The sequence below is a fragment of the Microtus oregoni genome, unplaced genomic scaffold (assembly GCF_018167655.1).
Source record: "Microtus oregoni isolate MIOR12 unplaced genomic scaffold, Mior012 000012F_ref0000307, whole genome shotgun sequence".
NCBI classification, from domain to species: domain Eukaryota; kingdom Metazoa; phylum Chordata; class Mammalia; order Rodentia; family Cricetidae; genus Microtus; species Microtus oregoni.
Genome location: NW_024543071.1, coordinates 35,793,318 through 35,814,938, shown reverse-complemented (window position 1 = coordinate 35,814,938; position 21,621 = coordinate 35,793,318). Strand labels below are relative to the sequence as shown.

The following is a 21,621-nucleotide window of genomic DNA, read 5'->3' as shown; positions in this document are numbered from 1 at the left end:
GAACTCGGGAGGCCTCCCATTTCTGCAATCCATACCTCAGCCTCCCTGTGTTCTCTCCAGCTCAGCTCTACCCAGCTATGCCAGGTCCTTCCTTACTATTGTTGGCAGATGTGGTTGTTTTTGAGACTGATCTGGAATCATATATTGTTTGGTCTAAACCATGCTGACCATGAGGCAGCTCTTCTCTGGTTGGTCAGAGCCTGTCTTACTCGCGGCACACAGGAAGATTGTTAGAGCACAGTGATGGTGTGCAGTTGGTGCTGGTGAGGAGGGCGTGTTTCAGCAGCCCGTGCTACCAGCCAGCAGCTGATCAGAGCTCCCTGAGCTCTCCCCACACACCCAGGTGCATTCCGATGAAGGCCTGAGAGAACATCGTCAACCACCTCCCTCCTTCCCCTTTCTCTTCCAAAGCTGGATGCCTCTTCACAGGTTTTATAAACATAGCAGAGTTTGGGGTGTGTGAAAGTCTGTGGCGGCACCTCTGTGCTGAGTTTATTTCCCCCAGAAATAGTAGGTGCCACTGACAACAAGGATGGGCCAGATTCCTCTCAGAAATATCAGCTGATGATGCTGCGCCAATGACTCGAGACAGCCCTGGCCGCCCAGCCCTGAAGGGTTAAAGTGGAGGGGCAGACACTCTGGAGGTGGTCACAGCTCCTGTTACCAGTTGCATTATTGACAAGGGCACCTAACACCACCAAGACTGTCCACCAAGCGGCACTGAGAGCAGGAGTTCACCTCAGCTCACAAGTGGATGCCCAAGGGCTCGCCCCGTTGCCCAAATAGCACCAGGAAGGATGGAGAACTTTTGGATGTACCAATTTGAAAATCACGAAGAAGAGGTACGTGCCCCTTGGGCTGCACCAGGTTGTGCTGCCAGGCTTCAGTCCTCTGCCCCTGGCCCAGGTAGACTGTGGTGCTCTGCCTTTCTCTTGATAAGCAGGGAATGGGTGGGGAGAGGGGATTACCCAGGATAGAGGGAAATGAGCTTGGGAGTAATGGTGGCTTAGAGATCAGGGGCTATTTTGCACTGAGCCAGGACCTGGGAAAGGTGGGCTCGTTGCCGTGTCTCGCCGTGAGTGCTGCTTTTGATTCTCTGTGTTCTGATGGATGAGTTCATCTGGACACTGCATCCCCACCATTCCAGGCTGTGGCATCTCTCACTGCTGAGAGCTGACACATAACCATGGCTATGAGTGCCTTGTGCAAGAATAACTGCCTGGCTGGAAAATGAGAATGTGCCCCTGCGTGGTGCCGGGCACCCCTTAAGCTCTTTGAAAGTGGTAGCTGTTGCTATTTCTAGCAGGTGTTGTACTATTAGAAATTGTGAGTGTAGCTGTATTTCCTCCTGTCTGTTTTGGTTTGAGATGGGTGTTTTTACAGTTCAGACCAGCCTTGAACTCACCATGTAGTCCAGAGCATTCTCAAACCCTTTGTCTCAGCTTCTCAAGTGCCAGGATGTGCCACACCTGGCTCGGTTATATTCAGCTCAGTTGCTATTTTTAATATAAGTTAAAAGTGCCCGGTCTTTGCTCCTAAAGCATAGGCAAGTGACCAGGAAGGCATGAGGGGCCCATCAAGGAATGAATGCACTAGAAAGGGAAGTGAGCACAAGGCTTCTCGTTTGTCTGGTGTAATGTATCTCAGATACAACAAGTGAGGCTTGATTAACCAGTTAATCAAGGGAGCTAGACACCCTTTCAGTATATACAGCATTACCGGGTGATAGGCTGGTTCACCCTTACACTGATGGTTGCTTCATAATTAACTGGTTAATCTTTAGCCTTGAGAACACGGCCTCAGAAGCTTAGAGCTCCTGTGATAGTGATGGGGGAGGGGAGGGGGGATGAAGTAATAAGGGCGGCGGCGGGGCTGCATTCCCAGCACCCCAGCCGCCTGCTCGGCTAGCTTATGCCCGAAATAATTACACGGACACTGTATTCTTTTAAACACTGCTTGGCCCATTCTCTTCTAGGCTAATTCTCACATATTAATTTAGCCCATTTCTAATCATCTGTGTATGGCACCCCAAGGTGCGCTTACCAGGAAGATTCTAGCCTATGTCCATCCTGGGTCGGAGCTTCATCCCGGGAGCGGGGCATGGCGTCTCTCTCTGAGGCATCTGCTCCCGAGAGAGCTGTGGAGTCTCTGAGATCACTTCCTCTTCCTCCCAGCATTTTGTTCTGTTTACTCCTCCCACCTATCCTCTAACCAATAAAATGGGCCAGGGCAGTGCCTTTATTAGCCAATGACCTTCCTCCATCATTTCCCCTTTTTCGGTTTAAACAAAAAAAAAAAGCTTTAACTTTAACATAGCAAAATTACATATAACAAAACAGTTATCAAGTAAAAGTTACAATAATCTTTATCATAACTAAGGAAAACTATAACTATAACTAACTATTCTTAACTCCATCAAAGACTCCAGAAAGATATATTACCTAAGTAAACAAGAACTAAGAAACTTCAAACTCTAGAAATGACAAAGACATCTCGCTGCCTGGACAGTCACCCAAAGTTCTTTTGTACCGTTGGGGCATCCATCTTCAGCCTTCAGGCCCATGGTATCCAGCAGACATTTTCATAAAGCAGGAAAATTCAAAGGCAGTCACTATCTGCTTGTTCTGAAGAATGTCTTGCAGACTCTTTCAAAATGAATCAGGAACCCCGAAAGATCATCTCACCTTAGGCAAGTTCAGTAGTCTTCTCTCTGTGGGTTCTCTGTGTCCAGTTTATGCAATAGTCCAGGAAGAGCAGTTTCTTGCCCAAATGGCTATCAAACTCCATAAGGATCCTCTTCGATGCCCATCTTCCTCTTGAAGTAGATTGGTGCTGCCAGGAGCAGAGTGTCTCATTGTCGTGAAATGTCCTCAGTTATTAAAACATTAAATGTCCTATTCTGTAATCTTTGAAAGACATGAAGAATGTCTATCTAAAATATATCTCTATATATCTAGAAAATCTAACTAACATGACTACAAGCTTTACTATTATTGATGATTATCCATTAACAACCTATATTTCTTAATTATACAGTACATATTTAAATGAACTACACAATCACAATACCTTAATCAAAATCAGAAACACTTATACATATAACAAAATTGACCTTAAATCTCTATCAATAAAGCAAAATCTATACTAATGCAAATTATTCATATCTATATCATATCCCCCTTTAAATGTAAAAGAACATTTATAAACATTTTTGGGGAATATGGGCGCAGTTATTTCTCTCCAAACTGCTTCCTGCTGAATGGGGGCGTCGTTAATTAGGTCTTTCATGGTATAACCTGTGTGCTAGTTTCATCTCAGTTGGCAGTTCAGCGAAGCAATTTTTTGAAGGCATTCACACCAACCCTTCAGGAGGGTGTGGTCCATCATACCAAATCGGAGTAGAAGAAATGAACAGGGTCTCATCCTCTGTGAAAACAAAATAAGAAACTCCTTTCCAAAGCATCATGTCCTTAGATCCAAATTTCGAAGTCAAGGCATTTTCAAAATATCTATGTTGGATTAGTTCAGCAGCATTTATAAACAAATATCTTTTAGTAGATTTTGCTTTTTCCTCAGCATTCAAACAATTCAAAGAGAGCATAATAGCATACAGTATCAAAATTCTCTGTGTATTTTCCATCTTTGTACAGCTTTGTTTTAACCTCTATTTCGTTTATTTTTACTTTTAACTTTTTGCTTTTTGAGACAGGTTCTCTGTATCTTTGACCTGAAGTAACTCTGTAGACCAGGCTGTCTTTGAACTCTCAGAGATCCGCCTGTCTCTGCCTCCCAGGCATTGGGATTAAAGGTGTACACTACTACACCTTGAACTCACAGAGATCTGTTTGTCTCTGCCTTCTAGGCACTGGGATTAAAGGCGTGTGCTACCACACACAACAACTCTCTTCCTTTTTTTTTGTTACTTTAAGAACTTTAAATTTTAGTCTGCATATATTTTTAACACACTTCAAACCATTTAGAAATTTTCTTTGTCTTTGAATCTCTCTTTACTGTATATCTCTCTTTTTCTGACCACACGAGTCTTTAATTTACCAAGCAATATCAGTAGGATTAAAGGTGTGGCTTTGCCAGCTGGATCCAGCCCATTCCTTAGCTTTCCAGCCTCATGGCTGAGGTACTGGCTGTAGCCAGCAAGCGAGCTTCAGCAGCCTATGCTTGCAAACCGCACAAACCGCCTGCGTAAAAGAGTCAGAGTTTGTCCTGGCAGGACAGCCCAGAAAGCCGGCATTTTTAAACGGCGCAGCTTTTTTCCTGCTATGGCTGAAAACCGAAAAGCATGTGTTCAGCTTTCGTCAACACCGTTTAAGTGTTTCGTGGCAGGACCTCTTAATGAGCTGCAGGCTTTGCAGCTAAAGCTGAGTCAGGAAGCCTCTCTTAGATGAGGCGCTTGCTTGCCTCTAGCAAGCAGAGTAGAACCGAGAAATTGCTGCTACCAAGAAACCAGGCACAATGCTTTCATTTTGTTCTAGAATTACTTCCCAAGCTGTCTCAGGCTTTATGTGGAAGCAGTTGTCCACGTTGGCGCCATCTGTAGTAATCTGTAGTATTTTTGTGTTGCTCCTCTGGGCTAAGTGCTGCCAAGCACAGTTCCCTGGGGTCCTGGCAGCTTCCACACAGGTTTATGAGCTTAGGGATGGGAGCCGAAGGATGCGCTCTATGGGAAGAGAACAGAAATGGTTAGAGTGGTTAACTAGCAGTTTTCCACTAGTTCTAATTGAATCCATTATGAATATATATATATAAAACACTTCATTAAGCCAAGCTATTATCATCTTAATGACATAATTATGCTCATTCAATGCATATCCTGGCTTCACTACTTCACCACATTAAGGAAATACAAATCTGCATTGATAATATTGTTTGAATTATACTATAGAGTGGATAATTAGGTACTTCTTAATCAGCTTCAAATTTCAAAAGCATGAATGTACATCGGGGAAACAAAACTCATCATATATTTGGGATTTTTCAAAATAACACTAAAGTGGAATAAGATTAATATAAAGCAACTCAGACAAGTAGGAAAACAGTGTGTACTGATTCGGGGAAAGGAACAAAGGCAGGTAAGCCAGTAAGCTAGGCACAAGCACGAGTGCCATCTGTGAACAGCAGGAGTCAGAAGCCCCACACGGTGTCAAAACAAAGCTGACTGAAGAACCGGGGCATGTGCCATGGCCCGCCCTGTGTAGCTACACCTTTGAAATCCCATATAGAAAAGGTGTAGAAGCAGGAAGCTGTTCAGGCTGGAAAGGGTTACATGTCCAAGGGCTTGATTGCAGCGTCTATACAGCCACCTCTGTGAGCACCGGGGCCCACTGTGGTGCCCACTCTGCCGTGCTAATTTTGCAGGAATGCATGATATGCAAGCAAGGCTGACAGCGCCTCATCCAGAAGGAGTGGAGATCCCTGGTGCCAGTGACCGTGTGCGTGCTCAGAACGTACCCTGTTACATAAAACTATTACAAAGAGCTCACTTTTGTTTGCTCTTCCAAATGATACAAGATAGGTATTGTGTGTGCTTTCTATCCATTACATGTATTGAAACCCTGTTGTATATTTTATGAGGGCCTTTGTCTTAAGTACTTGGAGAAGAAACATGTCAATTAATTATAAATCCTGCCTTTGCTGTACTTCCTGAAATACTATGACAGGGTACTATAGATTTATAATATACAGGGAGAAAGTCAAGCAGCCCATGAATAGTACAGATAAAATGCATGCAAGACTCCTAGGAGGGAGTCCTCTCGCCTAAGAGGACTGGGAAGATTACACAAGGAGGTGGTAGTTATGCATGTGGAGGGGCAGAGATAAAGCCACTGAGCAGAAACATGCAGTCACGGGCTGGAAACAGGACATGATTCGGTTTGGCTTAGGGGAAAGAGAACAAAGTGGCAGTGCCGAGGGGTGCAAGGGAGTTAAAGCCGAACTGCAGGGTGCCTTAAACACCGAGATAGTCAGGACTAGTCTCCAAGCAAAGCAGGTAAAGGCTTGAATTAGAGCTGCTTTGCACAGAGCTTTGTATGGAAAGAGAAAATAGGTCCCTGGGGAAGAAGGCTTATGAACTCTTAGTACTATTTCCTTTAGTCAGGGGGTGTGGGAAGCGACAGAAAGGAAACCCCAGATGTCTCTGTGAGTTGTTCTTTACAGGTGAAATTACTAAATAGCTCAAGCCCAGGTGGGTTCAGCCAAACTATTTAAGTTTTCATTATTTACTTTCTCCCTGCCCTCCGCTGAAGTAAATTTGTCACTGAGTTTCTTTGTAAGAGAGTTACCAGTATTCACTGGGACTCAAGGCTCACTAGAGCTAGCTGACATCTTTCATAGGCGTCCTTACCCAGTGGTATACTGGGGTCATCTGCACTGTGCTGGAGTTAACAGGAGAGGTGGGCGTGTCTTTGTAGGCCAATCACTACAGTAGTATCACTGCCAACTTTCAGGTTGAAAGAAGAAGAGCTTTCTTGCATGGAAAGCAGTGGAGGTGCCAGAAGCAGTTCACAGCAGCTAGAGACCCGCCCCTACCTATAGCCACTAATGAGCCCCTAAAGTGTTGGAGCTTACGAATTAATGTAGTCTTTGTCATGTGGTTTTATAAGCCTTCTGCTTGCTTTTTCACTTTATCCATGAATGAAATTTTAATGAGGAAACAAAATTAGATGAAGAAAGCATCCCATGGCTGTGCTGGCCCTCTGAGCACTCTCTGAGGAAGAAAAAAACCATGTGAGATTGGAATTGTGAGACTGCTTCTATTAGATGAGTGTTGTATAGGTTCCCGGATAACTAGCTGCCCATCAGTGCGCATTCACACGAGCCAGGCTGCCTGTCACCCTCAGGAGGTGGGGCAGAAGTGCCTTCCCCTTTCTCAGGAAGGGTCATGGAGGACAGGCCCCCTGTCCAGCCTTAGAGCTATGAGCAGGGAAGACTGGATTCAGTCACTAGTCTGTTAGACACTAGGGCTTGAGAATGTAACCACTTTATCATCCTGAAACACAAAATACATTGCCGTGTGTTCAGCCATGATAGGAAATTAAAACAACCAAGTCATTTCCAAGGGGAAAATGTAAACTGTTGTTCTTATGATCAGACGGTTTTATAAAACAGGCTCTTCGTGTGGCAAAGCCCTATCTCAGTAGCTTTGATGACACAACCTAATGTCGTCTGAGCTAACTGATGATGTGTGCTTTAACTAAGCCAAGACTTGGGAGCCCCCAGAACAAGGTTAGGGTTCTGTGATAGGGAAGGAGCCTTTGCAGCCTCTGCACCCTCTCAGGGGTGGCCCTCATCACAGCAGCCACGTCACATCTGAAAACTCTTGGGATATTGGTTTGAGAGGCATGCAATTTACTTTTTAAGAAAAGTCGTTGAAGCCAACAGCCTTCTTCATTCACGTGTGGCTTTGGTAGCATGATCAGACATTATGGACATTTCAGTGACAGCATTTTCTTTTCTTTCTTTTTGGTTTTTTGAGACAGGGTTTCTTCTGTAGACCAAGCTGACCTTGAACTCACTGAGATTCATCTGCCTCTGTCTCCAACGTGCTGGGTTTAAAGGTGTGTGCCACCACCACCCTGCCTCAGTGACAGTGTTTTCGATGGGGCTCCCTCAGTCATGTGACACTCCTGTTCTTTCAGGATACTGCTATTATTGTTGTCATCATCCTTCCACTCTGGCTCTGTCTGAGTATGCTTTGTGCTGAAAATCAACATCACAGAATGGGGATTTATAAAGAGAAGTTTATTTGCTTCATAGTCCTGGGGCTAAGTCTTGAGCAGAGTTCCCTCATCTGCCAAAGGGCCTGCGTGTGTGCCGTGGGAGGGCATGGTGGAAGGCACGCGTGTCTGCCGTGTGAGGGCATGGTGGAAGGCACGCGTGTCTGCCGTGGGAGGGCATGGTGGAAGGCACGCGTGTGTGCCGTGTGAGGGCATGGCGGAAGGCACGCGTGTCTGCCGTGGGAGGGCATGGTGGAAGGCACGCGTGTGTGCCGTGTGAGGGCATGATGGAAGGCACGCGTGTCTGCTGTGGGAGGGCATGATGGAAGGCACGCGTGTCTGCCGTGTGAGGGCATGATGGAAGGCACGCGTGTCTGCTGTGGGAGGGCATGATGGAAGGCACGCGTGTGTGCCGTGTGAGGGCATGGTGGAAGGCACGCATGCACAGAAGAAAAGGGTGAGCTCTGCTTATTTCTGCCATGATGATGAACCCCATGACCAAAAGCATCCCATAATTATGTCATACTCACAAGTTACCTAACTCAGGAGAGCCAGCAGTGACTCCTCCACTGTTCTTGGTGTCCTTACCGAAACTGCTTACCACCTTTCCCCCCGTCCTTCTCAGTCTCTGGTGGCCACAGATTTATTTGCTTCGTCTTGAGATTAATGTCATTAATTTCCAATTAATTAAGAAGGTGTGGTATTTATCTGTTTCACTTAACACAACAACCTCCAGTTCCATCCATGTTCTTTTTAAGGCTCAATATTATCCCACTGTATAAATATATATTTTCTTTGTCCACTGAAGAACCTCTGATTTGATCCTGTGTTGGATTGTATGTTTACAGTTTTTATGTTCTTGTAAAATGATCCTTTTGTCTATATATGACAATATCTGTCTCTTTTTGCATTTATTTAAATTCTGTTTTATCAAATATTGCTATAGTTATTCCTACCTGGTCATGTTCCCACATGTGTGATGTATTATTTTCTAAGACTGCACTTCAGTCTCATGATTCTCGGCTCATGTATGTAGTCTTTTAACTCTTTCATGCTGTCTGTTTTGGTTGGTGCATGTAATCCATTTACACTCAAGGTTGTTCCTGAGAAGCATGAACTCTCTGTTGTTTTATTAATGGCACACTGCTCACTTTGTTGATCTTGTTCCTCTTCTCATCATAATATCTGTTCTGCCGAGAGTTAGTTCTCCTGTGTGTGACACACGTGTCCTGTCGAGGGTTAGTTCTCCTGTGTGTGACACACGTGTCCTGTTGAGGGCTAGAGCTCTGTGTGTGACACACGTGTCCTGTCGAGGGTTAGCTCTGTGTGTGACACACGTGTCCTGTTGAGGGTTAGCTCTGTGTGTGACACACGTGTCCTGTCGAGGGTTAGAGCTCTGTGTGTGACACACGTGTCCTGTCGAGGGTTAGAGCTCTGTGTGTGACACACGTGTCCTGTCGAGGGTTAGAGCTCTGTGTGTGACACACGTGTCCTGTCGAGGGTTAGAGCTCTGTGTGTGACACACGTGTCCTGTCGAGGGTTAGAGCTCTGTGTGTGACACACGTGTCCTGTCGAGGGTTAGTTCTCCTGTGTGTGACACACGTGTCCTGTCGAGGGTTAGATAGAGCTCTGTGTGTGACACATGTGTCCTGTCGAGGGTTAGTTCTGTGTGTGACACGTGTCCTGTCGAGGGTTAGTTCTCCTGTGTGTGACACACGTGTCCTGTCGAGGGTTAGTTCTCCTGTGTGGACACACGTGTCCTGTCGAGGGTTAGCTCTGTGTGTGACACACGTGTCCTGTCGAGGGTTAGAGCTCTGTGTGTGACACACGTGTCCTGTCGAGGGTTAGAGCTCTGTGTGTGACACACGTGTCCTGTCGAGGGTTAGAGCTCTGTGTGTAATACACGTGTCCTGTCGAGGGTTAGAGCTCTGTGTGTGACACACGTGTCCTGTCGAGGGTTAGAGCTCTGTGTGTGGCACACGTGTCCTGTCGAGGGTTAGTTCTGTGTGTGAGGCATGTGTCCTTCTGGTACTTTGTACTCGGGTGTCTTCAAGGCAGTAACTACCCTTTTGTTTGTACAGAAGAGTCCCTTAAGTACTCCTTATTGCACTGGTCTGCAGACAGTTTGTCTGTGTAATGTCTCCGGGTACAGGAGTTTCTCCTCCCCGTTATTTTGAATGTCTCATCCCATTCTCCTGTAGGCAGTGGGGTTTCTGTGAGGGAACCTTTTGTGAGTCTGGGGAACGTTCCTTACATGTGACTCTTTTCTGGCTAGTCTAAGATTCTTTGTTGTGTGTTCCTGTCATCTGATCTTAACATGCTTTTGGGGAGGGTCTGCTTTGATTGAATCTGTTGTCGTTTGTGTTTCCAGAATCCAGATGGCCATATGGATTAAAGATCTGAGAGCATTGAAGGCATTTTCCCATGAAAAAAAATATTATTTTCCAGTGTCTTTCCCATTTACTTTCTTGGGTTTCCATGATGAAATGTGTTTTTGCTTAATGGCTTTCCATCATTTCCTAGAGTGCCTTCATTCTTTTACATTATATTTACAAGTGGCTTTTGAGAAGAGCTTTCCCCCAATTGTGAAATGTCTTCTCCTGGTGCATATGGAAGCTTCCTTTGTATTTTTATGTCACCAATTGAAGGGTTTTCTTCCAAGCTTTGGTCCTTCTTGTGATTTGTGAACTTCCATTCATATCCTGCGTTGTTTTCTCAACCCTTTGCACCGCTCATCTCTTTTGTGTCTCACTGGCTTTCCTTCTCAGGCACCGCATGGGCTTCTTCCACACAGTTCTGTTTCCGAGTAGTTATTTTCTCCTCGCAAGCATCATGTTTCCTCTCATACCTCTCGTATCTTGATGAGGTCTGAACATCTGGTGTGACACTCCATTTCTTCAGATTGTATAAGGTAGCTTGTGTAGGAAAGGATATTTTTGTTTAGATGAGATGTAGGATATCAGTTGGATGGGTACTTTTGAGTTTGACTACAGTGGATTCCACAGCAATCCTTATGACTTCTTTGTGATTGATGTCAGCAATGTCTGTATTATAGGGGTTCATGGCATAGGCCTCTCTCTGTATGGTCTTGGGACTCTACAGAGTTGAGCTCTAAATACACAGACGATACAATGGCAGCTTCCACAGCTTTGCTGGTGTGGGATGTGGGGAGTAATATTAGTTATGACTGCTCAGCCTAGCTTAGGCGTCTTTCTGGCTAGCTCTTTTAACTGAATTTGTTTCTCTTTATTTACCATTGGCCTCGGGGCTTATTACCTTGCTTCCTGTTCCTACTCTGTGTCTCCTGGCTGCGGCTGCCTGGCTGGCCGTATGCATATCCCACTCTTTCCCCCTCATTCTCTCCTCTCTTCTTTATCCTCTTGTTCTTCTTGAGTCTAGATTTCTCTTCATATTTATTCTCCCTACCTGCCAGCTCTACCTATCCCTCTCCTGCCTAACTATTGATTGATCAGCTTTTTATTAGACCAAACAAGTGCCTTAGGCAAGCAAGGTGAAACAGATGCAACACATCTTTACATTGTGAGCAAAAGCAGCAGATACAAATATAACACACCTTCATATAAAGTAGTGTTCCCCAGCATAAGCAAATGTAATATATCTTTGCCCAGTTAAACTAATACTCCAAAACAGGGAGGTTGAACATAACAGAAGATTTTGAAGCAGACATTTTAATACCTTTGTTTCATCCTTGTAAGGGCTAGGTCTGTTTGAAGGTGTTGTGCATGCTGCCTTGGTCTGCAAATGGCAGTTTGTAAATTTGTGATGTGTTAAAAGAACTTCACTAGAGCCCAAGTTGGAGTCCTCGCAGGAACAAATAGATTTCTAGAGCTCAAGATGAGCAATGCATGTTCTACACAGAGAAGCAGAGGGACACTCCATCAGAGGGGGACTCACCTCTGGCCACTGAAAGAAATCATCCCAAGGAAGCAGTGGGCAGTGTCGTTTCATATCTCCTTTCAGTGCAGGATGGAAGCAGTATAACCAGGGTACCACACTGAAGTCGTCTGTCCATGCCTCCCTTTGCTACGCCCCACCTGTTTGATAATGAAGACAGCATCCCTGCTGCTGAAGAGCTCTTAGGCAATATACACTCAAACAAAGTTTAACACAAACCACAGCACATTCCTTAGGGGAGACATGAGCTATGGTTCGCATTTATGGAATCCCAGTGAGGGGTGTGCTTCTGAACTGAGCACTGAATATGGGGGAGAAGGAAGGGAAGCTGTGGATGGAGGAAACTCACCCCAGCTTGTGCGTGGCTGAAGGCTATAGCATCAAGTGTCTAGGGAGAGGGAGGCCCCTGGTAAGGTCAGTGTGGAGGCTGTAAAAGCTCTTATCAGGGAAGTGATCAGCAGACCCGTGTTCCCCTTTTCCTCAGCATTCCCTGATAGGCACCCAGCACTAACCACAGCTACCTTACTGTGTGTGGGTCTGGGTTCCATCTTCCACATCCCTGCCTGCTGCCCAGATAGCCTGTCTTCCCATGTCACTAAAGAACAGTCCAGTTCCACAGGGTGGTAAGAAATGTGTTTGTAGAATACTGGAGTGGAAATAAATGGGAAATATTGGGCTGTCTGTCAGGTAGCTCCTTATAACGATGTATGTCCATGACCCTGAAGCAAACAGTTCAAGAAAACCCAACTACAGCAGCTTCCCTAAGGCTCAGAGGGAACCATAAAATCTTTTGGGGGAAAAAATCAAGGCACAAATATGAAAAGAAGCCTTCTCTGTGTGAAAAACTGGGGAGATTTATGGCATTAAATTCTCATTCTTTCCTACATTAATTTTGAGTCGGCCAAACAGTGCTAAATCAGTAAACAACCAGCAGCTCTCTTGGGTGATGACTGGAAAATGCCGTGTGTTTCTTCTGAAAGCCATGCAATGCTGCTTTGTTGTGGCCAGGGGGCCCTGGGGTCTAGGGTGCTTTATATCTGCTCTCATCTTATGCTTGCCCTCCTGCCTTGACTGTGGTGATAGATGTCTTCACGTTACCATGTGAGGGGCTCGAGGGCCCTCAGCTCCCTGCTTAGAATTAAGTAATAATATCACCAGAGATGGGGGTCGCATAAGGTCTTAGCTAAATAGTGCACTTCACTGTGTTATCCTTCGGTGTCCCCTGTAGTTCTTGTAATCCAGACTTTTTGGACATAGTTTTCAGTAATGCCCACTGAGGTTCTTTTGTCTGTTAACATTCTCTGTTCCCCCAGCACCTCGTCACTGTGAAACTTGTCCCTTCCTGTGCAAAGATACCGTCCTGATGCCTTGTGCCCTAACTTCCCGCGAGGTGTGCAGCGGGGTTACTTCCCTTTGCTCAGGATTTGCCGCCCTGGTTTTTATACCCACAGCTGGGAGAATATGTCCTGTCTGGTTTCTCTTGTGTTACATGTGGGCTCTCAGGTCTATCACCCACAGCTGGGAAGCACCACATCCTTGCACCCCCATGCCATCACTACAGAATTGGTCACCATCTCTGAGGCCCCCCTGAATGTACCCCTCATCTCCCAAGATTCCAGGAGCACATGGAGCTTTCTGGTATCATATGGGAGTGCTTCCATGCCTGTTATCTGTCCCGTGACTCGCTTATTTGGTCATTCATTTAACATGTACTTAGGGGATACTTGCGTTGTGCACGGGAACCGGGGTTTCATGTCCACTGCTAGCGCCTACCTGTGCCCACCGACGGAGGCACCGCCACACTAACACATGGACCATGCTCCCCAAACATGTTTTTCTAAGTCTTATTTTCAAGCCTGTCATTTGACAAAGGATTTCTAAACTATGGTGACATGGTCCAAAACAGTGTGATTTGAGTGTTGAAATGTCTCTGAATTTACAGTGGCCTATGAATTAAGAAGGACCACCTTAGTCATCTGAACTGCCGTGGACAATGTAATGGGCAGTTTTAGGTCCCAGTGTTCCATTCAGACTGTCTTGGGCAGGTGGCTTAAACATTTGTATTCTAAGTATTTGTAACTTTCACTAAGAAAAAGAATAACATTGTCTAATACACCTTTAAGCTTGATGCCTACCGAAAGTCCATATTTTCTTTCAAATGTTAGCCTAATGGGAGAAAAAGTCCCAAAAGAGATGGAGTTGGAAGCTCACATGGCCAGGTCTGCTGAGTGCGGTTGGCAGTTCTCACCAAGGAAGCGCCTCTCACTGCTGTCTGTCCCTCTTCTGTGTTCCAGTCCCCCTCTCCTGGCAGTTCCTCACCTCTGGGTGCTGAGTCATCAAGCATAGCCCTTCATCCCAGTGACCCCACGGAAGCCTCCACAAATAAAGAGGTAGGGCACCATCTTCATTCCCGATGCCTCTTTTGCTTCACCCCGATAATGCTCTATTGTTTTCATCTCCGCCTACCCTGGAGAGATATATTTCTTCTCTGCTGTGTGAAGATTGTCCATGGGAACCATGATTGAACTGTCAAGTTTGGTGGTCACTGGCCATGGGTGTCTGGTAGTTATTGAATACGACAATTCCACTTGCATTCCGGGTGTTCAGTGCCGTCTGCAGCTGGTTACAGAACTTTTGTATCACAGGACACTGAACCTCAGAACTGTCTACCAGCATCTTTTCCAAAAGAACGTTCTGTGATGACGGAATGAGGCCCTTCTGTATTGTCACGGGTACTCACTTAGCCTCAGATGTCCACAGAGCCCTCGAAACATGGTCAGTAGGACTGGGGAACTAAACTTCTCATCTTAACTATAGACTAGAAGCTACTCAACAAGGAGGAGGTAAGGTGTCCCTTGGGGACAAGTTCTGTGTTTACCTCACTCATGAGGGACATACTGAACTCTGAAAACGCTCTTAAGATACAAGATGTAGATAAAATTTCCGGGGCTTGAAAAGGGCAGGTGTTTTCCCCTGCGTAGAGCCACTGGCTCCTTTAGCACCCAGTATCCTCTTAGCCCAAGGTGATGGACACTGCCTACTGGGGGTCCACACCAGGTAACCCTGTCCCTGCACAGTGATTGTGTGGGCACAAGTGGGTTCAGCTGTAGCTGCTCCTTCCTCGTCACTAGATGTGGTAAAGAGGTACGTCTCTGGCGCCCAGCTGTGCTGACAATCTGAAGTTAAATTCAGCCTGAATAACAAATTGTTTCTAAAATGTATCCTGTATATGACTGGGAGGTATAAATTTTATTAAATGAAGTTTTTCTAGAAATACATTTTCTCCTCATCTGGTCTATTCACAGATTCTGCCACTAGGTGACAAGATCCTAGTTTCTGCCTTTACTTGATAGTGTCTTTATTTGTAGCACGTGGCTGGGTAAGAATGGAAGAACGACAGCTACAGTGGCAGCGACAGTAACAAGCATTATCATTTGTTAAGCATTTGCCGTATTCCAGCACAGGGCAGGCAGAGCGAGTCATAGATTGAATCTCATTGGAGCCCTTCAGTGGTTCTGGGGGTGGATATCTGTCCTCATGTGTTAGTTCCGAAAGCCAGAGCCGGGTCCATCTGACTACCCAGCTCACAAGCGGTCAGCTATGCTTTGAATCTGAAGTCCTGTCAGCCCAGGCTCTGAAGTGCCAGGATCTACTGCACCTGGTGTGGAAAGTGTGTAAGGTCCCACGCCCAGTTATGCCTATGGACTCTACACGTAGTTCATGTGACCCCTGAAAAATCTTGACTTCTCAGCTTTAATTTCTTCTGTTGTTTTTGTTTTATTTGAGAAATGGTATGTAGCCCAGGCTGCCCTTGACTCCACACTCCTCTTGCCTCTTCCCATCCAAATGACAGGGGTTTCCTTCCACATTCAGCCTAGCCCTTAATGTCTTAAACAAAACTTTCTTTTTTTTTTGGTTTTTTTTTTTTTTTTTTTTTTGGTTTTTTTCAAGACAGGGTTTCTCTGTGGTTTTGGAGCCTGTCCTGGAACTAGCTCTTGTAGACCAGGCTGGTCTCGAACTCACAAAGATCCGCCTGCCTCTGCCTCCCAAGTGCTGGGATTAAAGGCGTGCGCCACCACCGCCTGGCAACAAAACTTTCTTAATTCTTGCTAAGGGTCAGCTGATGGTCATCTCAGTCCACGTGTGACAAGGCATGTCTACACCAGGTTTCTGAATATTAAGCTTTCGATTACGCACCAGCTGTTAATAGGGACAGTAGATGTGTTAGTCTCCCAGTCCCTTCACGGCTTGGCACATGGCTCTGCATATCTTTAGAAATAATGACGAAAATCCTCATTGTATGCTATTTCCTAAGTATTACCCCAGAATGAAATAAATCTGATGGTGAGCGAACAAATGGAGAGCGAGTGGATGTGCCAATTGCCTACTATCGCTGCTCTAAAGTAATTCTCCTGTAGCTCCTGCTAAAACAGGTTTTAGCATTCAGAGAAGTGTCCTAGTAGCTCAGGAAAACCGAATCAGCTTTTTAAAGTTGTCTGGAGACTAAGACATTTTGATGGCGCTAATGACTTCTCGTTACTTCCAAAATACTGAGATCAAGAGCAGGGAGACGGTGGAAAATGGTCTTTGGCCCCTGTGAAGAAGCTTGCGGCATTCTCCTGATGAGAGCACGGCCCTGCTAGCCATACCTTTCCACATGTGCCTTAGAGCCAGGAGCTCCAGTTCTTGGTACCCAAGAGACCCGATTTCTTTGACTTAAGGTGCCATTTCATCCCAGTGAGCACATTTACAGGGGCCCTACTGAAAGTTGCCCTGTGTAGTCTACCATGCAATTAGTGTGGAATTCCTGTGACTGTCCTGAATGATAGGGCACACCAATTTTCAACCTCTATTAGCATGGCAACGTTAGATTCCTCTGCAGGTTAACAGAGTGACACCCTAGTCCTTGCCCACAGCCCGCTGCTCATCTAGCCCATCAGGTTCCCCAGAGCCTGTCGTCATCTCAGGGGTCAGTGTACTGAACGGTGTCCTCCTCCAAAGAGCATGTTTAAATGATCACATGTGCCCTGGTAAATCTTGACCTTGTAAACCCTACCTGTTGCCCGTTATAGGTGCTCACTTCTGAACCTGAGCAGTCCCTTGCACACATTTCAGCTCCACGTTCTGAACGCATTTGAAGCAGAAACAGATCCTCTGCCCTCCTCTCATGGAGAGCCGTTTCCAGTGTATGTGCTCATGAAAGGAGCCTGTGGCATATAAACTCCCAGCCGGCCAGACTCTGGAAGGTGTTTAGCTCACCCCTCCCAACAGTGCCATTAAGGCTGACCTCTACTATGAGCTGACACATGAAGAAGGCCAGTGTTTGGGACTTAATCTTTCATTCTTATTTTAAAGAAATGCAAATTCATGATTTACAGAATGGAGTTTTTCAGCTTAAATGAATCAGTAAGAGATTAAAAGGTACAAGAGTTGATTTTTTTTTTTTTAACAGATCCCTTTGTGTCAGCCATCTAAAGGAAACTGTCCAGGGAACCTTGACTCTCAGAGTACACAGCCATGCTATTGGTGCATTTAGTATAGTGCAAAGAGTATATAGTCTTTATTGCTGATTATACATTTTTTAAAGCCAACAAACACCCCTCTGAAATGTAGGGGGATTTTGACCACTTAAGACTTCAGTGGGCAGTTCTGGGTTTTAATAGTATTGTGTGGATAAATTCATATATTTATCCACACTTCACTCTTTCTAATGAAAAATAGTCAGTAACTGGTTAGCAAATGCCACTGGTGATGTATTCTTTTTTATGTTGCATGGACGCTTGTGCTAATGCATATTTCATCATGCTCTGCCCTTTTTGAAACCTCTTTGTCTTAATTACAGTCAAGAAAAAGCTTGGCTTCATTCCCAACCTACGTTGAAGGTAAGAACCGAAGAGAAAATATTGAGTACTGGGGTCGTTCATGAATCTTTTAGCATTTGGAGGCACTGGATGTAAAACAAAATAGGGGGAAAGACCACAAACCTTCTAATTATGAATATCTTAAAGTAAAAGTATAGCAACTGTGAATCCTTTGTTCTTGTCACTGACCGGGGAGCAAAGGCTAAGGCCAGCAGTGGAAAAGCTACACACCTCTGTGTCATGAAGGTCCTGACTAACTTGATACAACCTTAGTTGTTGAAAAGTGAATAAGTTTGTACCCTGGCCAGCAGTTTCTCATGGGGAACAACTCAAGGCAAGCTAGACCATTAAAATGAAAATAAAAACCACTTCAGGTTAGCTCACTGAGAGGGGAAGCAAATTGTTTCCACTTCAAGTTATTTTATTTCTAGAACCTGAAGCTTCACAGTGGGTTATATTCTAATCTCCTCAGAATTGCCACTCAAGTCAAAGAAAATATATTTTTTACTTGCAATTAAAATATTTGTCTTCAGTGAACCTGTTATATGCAATGGTTGTGGGTATGCTTTAATTTGGGTGTGGATTATAGGTGATTGTGATTAGGATCAGATGTCCCTCTGTTTAAAACAGATTTAATTTAGTGGACTAGTGAGTGAGAACAGAAAAATCTGATTTTCCTTGGGATTGATCTCAGTGTGAAGCCAGGAGCATCATGGTCTGTCAGTTGGAAGACTGGCAGCATGGGCCCATGGCTTTGCTGCAGTGTTATCAGTTTACTGAGTTGGAGTCTGGTGCCATTACAGGAAAGAAATACCCCATTCTCTTCACATAGGAAATGTGATTCCTCCATCACAGACCGAACTGGGAGGAAATTTTGAGTGGGTAGAAAGGAAATAGAAAGTGTCAGGAAATGGTGTTTTCCATTATTACAGCTTTCTATTCCTCTGACTATTCACCCAAGTAGGCATACAGTTTATAGACACATGTGACAGGCATGGCAGTTAAAGATGAGTATGGCATGGCCCTTGTGGCCCAAGAGTCCATGCTCCAATCCACAGGACTATGATGGGGAGGGAGTAATTGTTTAAACTACTGCCTCACGTATGTGCCAGTCAAGGGCCATATAGGCAAACTTTGAACAGATTGCCTTCCTGCCTCAGCCTACCAAGCAACTAGGATTCCAGGCCTGGCTAAGAGACATCTCTTTTTTACTGTTGGACTTTGGTTCATATTCAAGTAAATACATCATTTCTCATAGTAGATGGCTCTGAGTGTCTTAGACTGGCACTTATGTAAACAGTGAGCAGGGGGGTAGGATACAGCGTCAGGATGTGGCTTCACCCTGTGACATCATTCACTCTGTGTGGCTCTATGTGTTACAGTCCCTGGACCTTGTGACCCTGAAGACTTGATCGATGGAATTATTTTTGCTGCCAATTACCTTGGCTCCACTCAGCTGCTCTCAGACAAAACTCCCTCCAAAAATGTACGCATGATGCAGGCCCAGGAAGCAGTCAGCCGGATCAAGGTGAGGGGACTGCATGGTCTAAGGGAAGGGGGTGGCTGGAGGTTCCTGAGCAGCAACATCAACCCCACAGCTCTTAGAGAGCAGACTAAGATGCTCATGCAGGGTTGATTCCTGCCTAGCTAAAAGCCTGAGTCAATACATAACTATAAACTATAATCTAAACACTATTCAGGTTGATCTTGAGAATAAATAATTATAACCATAGACTTGCTCTTTAGGCCTCTAAGGCAAGGTTGCAGTACTGGCTTTCTGCTGACAACCAGAGGCCACTGATTGGAGCAATCCTATGTTAGGCTCCATTCAAACTATCTTGCTTCTAGTAAAGTGAACTAGTCCAGTAAAATGAACGACTAAATCTTACTTGAGGAAGTCGAGAAAATCCCTGTTTAAACTAGTTTGAACACAGCCATAATGTATTTAGCTTTATCAAGACTTAAAAGGAGAAAGCCAACTGGATACATCAAGAACCAGTTTCACCTAGTTTCAATAATTCACAAGTAGATTGAGCCATTCAGAATCAGTCTGTAAATGTGGAACTCTAGAATCTCCACCACAATGCTGCCTAGGATTACAGAAGAACCAGAGCAGCAGGGACACTGCATTCACCCTATGCATGCCAATGTGCTGTCAGATGCAACACACTGAGAGCCGGCATCACTGCCCAAACCTAGAGCCAGAAAATTAAAATTGTAGGACTCACCAACTTATTTTTCTAGTTTTAGCTACTTAAAACTGAACCTTCTCTGCCCCTCTCATCTGGCACCACACAGCCTGGTACTGGTGTGGCCAGAGTGAGAAAAGGACGAGAGAGGGCACTGAGAGGCCTTCATCTGTTAATAAGAGATAATCCCAAGCACTCTTAGGTAGAACTGTGGGGGAGGGTAACAGTCGACGTCAGTCCCTGACCCCTAACCTCAGCCTCAACAACTCAGAGGAAGCCAACCAATCAGTAGAGGCAGCAGGTGTGTCAGATGAGGAATGCCACAGGAGTCCCCTAGAGGCAGAGGGAGGAGGTGCCTGGGCTGGTGGAGACAATTGGAAAGGAAACATTTATTGTGTCTCAGAGGTCATAGTCCAGACAGACAGTGGTTGGGTGTGGTTTCTGGGATTGCAATGAAGCAGAACAGTGAGGCTGAAGAGCAGGGGAGCAACGTCGCTTCCCTCATGAAGACAGAGCTGCATGCCAGTCCTCTCTTCAAACACCCTCACCAGCACCCAGACATACACTAACTACTTGGTGTCTCTCAGACCACTCAAGAATCAAGTTGGCAAGAGTAACCAGCATAACTGTCTCTTCTCAGTGCACTAAACACATCTATTCGGGTCGTAGTTGATCTCCAAATGAAGAAAACAGTAAGGATATAGCTCTGCTTAATAACTTTTCCAAATCTCCCGCGGTACACTAGACAAACTCTTAACTGGGAGCCCCTGAGAAAAGCAAGTTAAACACTTTGAAGAATGTGGTGGCATAATGTGAGCTTCAAAGGTCCTGGGAAGCCTCACCTACAGCCCTGCCAATTGTAGCCCACATGGGCTTGTCTCAGATGGCGGTACTCACTGCCTGGAGCTTTAGAGACACATACATCCTGCTCTTGCATCTAATTCACTGGCACCTCCATTTTATCTCTGTCTTTACCCTCATATTTTCACATACTTAGAAGGCTCCCCCCAAACCAGTATCACATGGAAAACACCAGCATGTAGCACCAGCTTGAGCAGTAGCTGGACCTCCTCGGATCATGGCTACAGGAACCTCTGAATGGGCCACTGAGCACATTAGAACCATATAGAATGATTTCTATAATCAGAACTTGTAGGCATCTGTATACACATAGGACACCCCAGCAGCCTTCTCTTTCCAGGGAAAGTCTTTCAAGACAATTTACATGTTTATGTCACTAAGCCTACAGTGAATAAAATCTTGCTGATTCCTGAGGGGCCCTCAAGGCATCTTCCTGTCTTATGACAAAGAACTTCTCTCATTTGGAGGGTACTTTTTAGAAACCATGCCTTCCATAACCTCAACGTTTCATGGACTTTAAAAACCAAATTGCAACGTTTTCATCTTTCCACCCTGCTTTTGCTCCCGTTCTAACTAAACATGACCAAAAGCAACAACCATGTTTATGCAATAGCCTGATGGTAGCTGTCTTAAGATTCCCTCTGCCAAATTTAAATAGAATCTAATACAAAGTCTCGGGATATACAAAATGTAGACAAGTTATTTGTCAAAATATAACACAAATAGTCTCTAGTCTATTTCCAAATAAATTCCTCATTTCCATTGGGAACCCCACAGTTTTTACCTCTGTGGTGTACTGTTTGAGCTCTCGCCATCAGAGCTCCTCAAGGCCCTGGTAAAAGAATTTTGGGGACTCTAACACATGTCCCCAAACTTCTCTTCCCAGAAGAGTTTGTGAAGGCTTCTTAACCATGTAATCAGGTAGTCCTGAAGATAAGGCCACTCCTGGTACCAATTCTCTGTTCCCTTGTAAGTTGCCATGACAAGTACTTGAGAAGAAAGGTTGGCTTTGGTTCACAGCTCAGAGCCCACCATCTGCTACCTGCTGTTTCTGGAAGGTGGTGG

At 45.1% G+C, this 21,621-nt stretch overlaps 1 protein-coding gene across 4 annotated transcripts in view; it reads left to right on the top strand.

The window, feature by feature from the left end:
- Apba1 (amyloid beta precursor protein binding family A member 1) overlaps positions 1-21,621 on the top strand; it is a 205,302-nt gene that overhangs the window by 150,814 nt on the left and 32,867 nt on the right. For all 4 annotated transcript variants that reach the window (XM_041661009.1, XM_041661011.1, XM_041661008.1 and 1 more), the window contains exons 3-5: positions 13,940-14,035; positions 17,488-17,527; positions 18,889-19,034. In XM_041661009.1, coding sequence (XP_041516943.1) covers positions 13,940-14,035; positions 17,488-17,527; positions 18,889-19,034 — 282 coding nt within the window. The remainder of the gene's footprint in view (positions 1-13,939; positions 14,036-17,487; positions 17,528-18,888; positions 19,035-21,621) is intronic.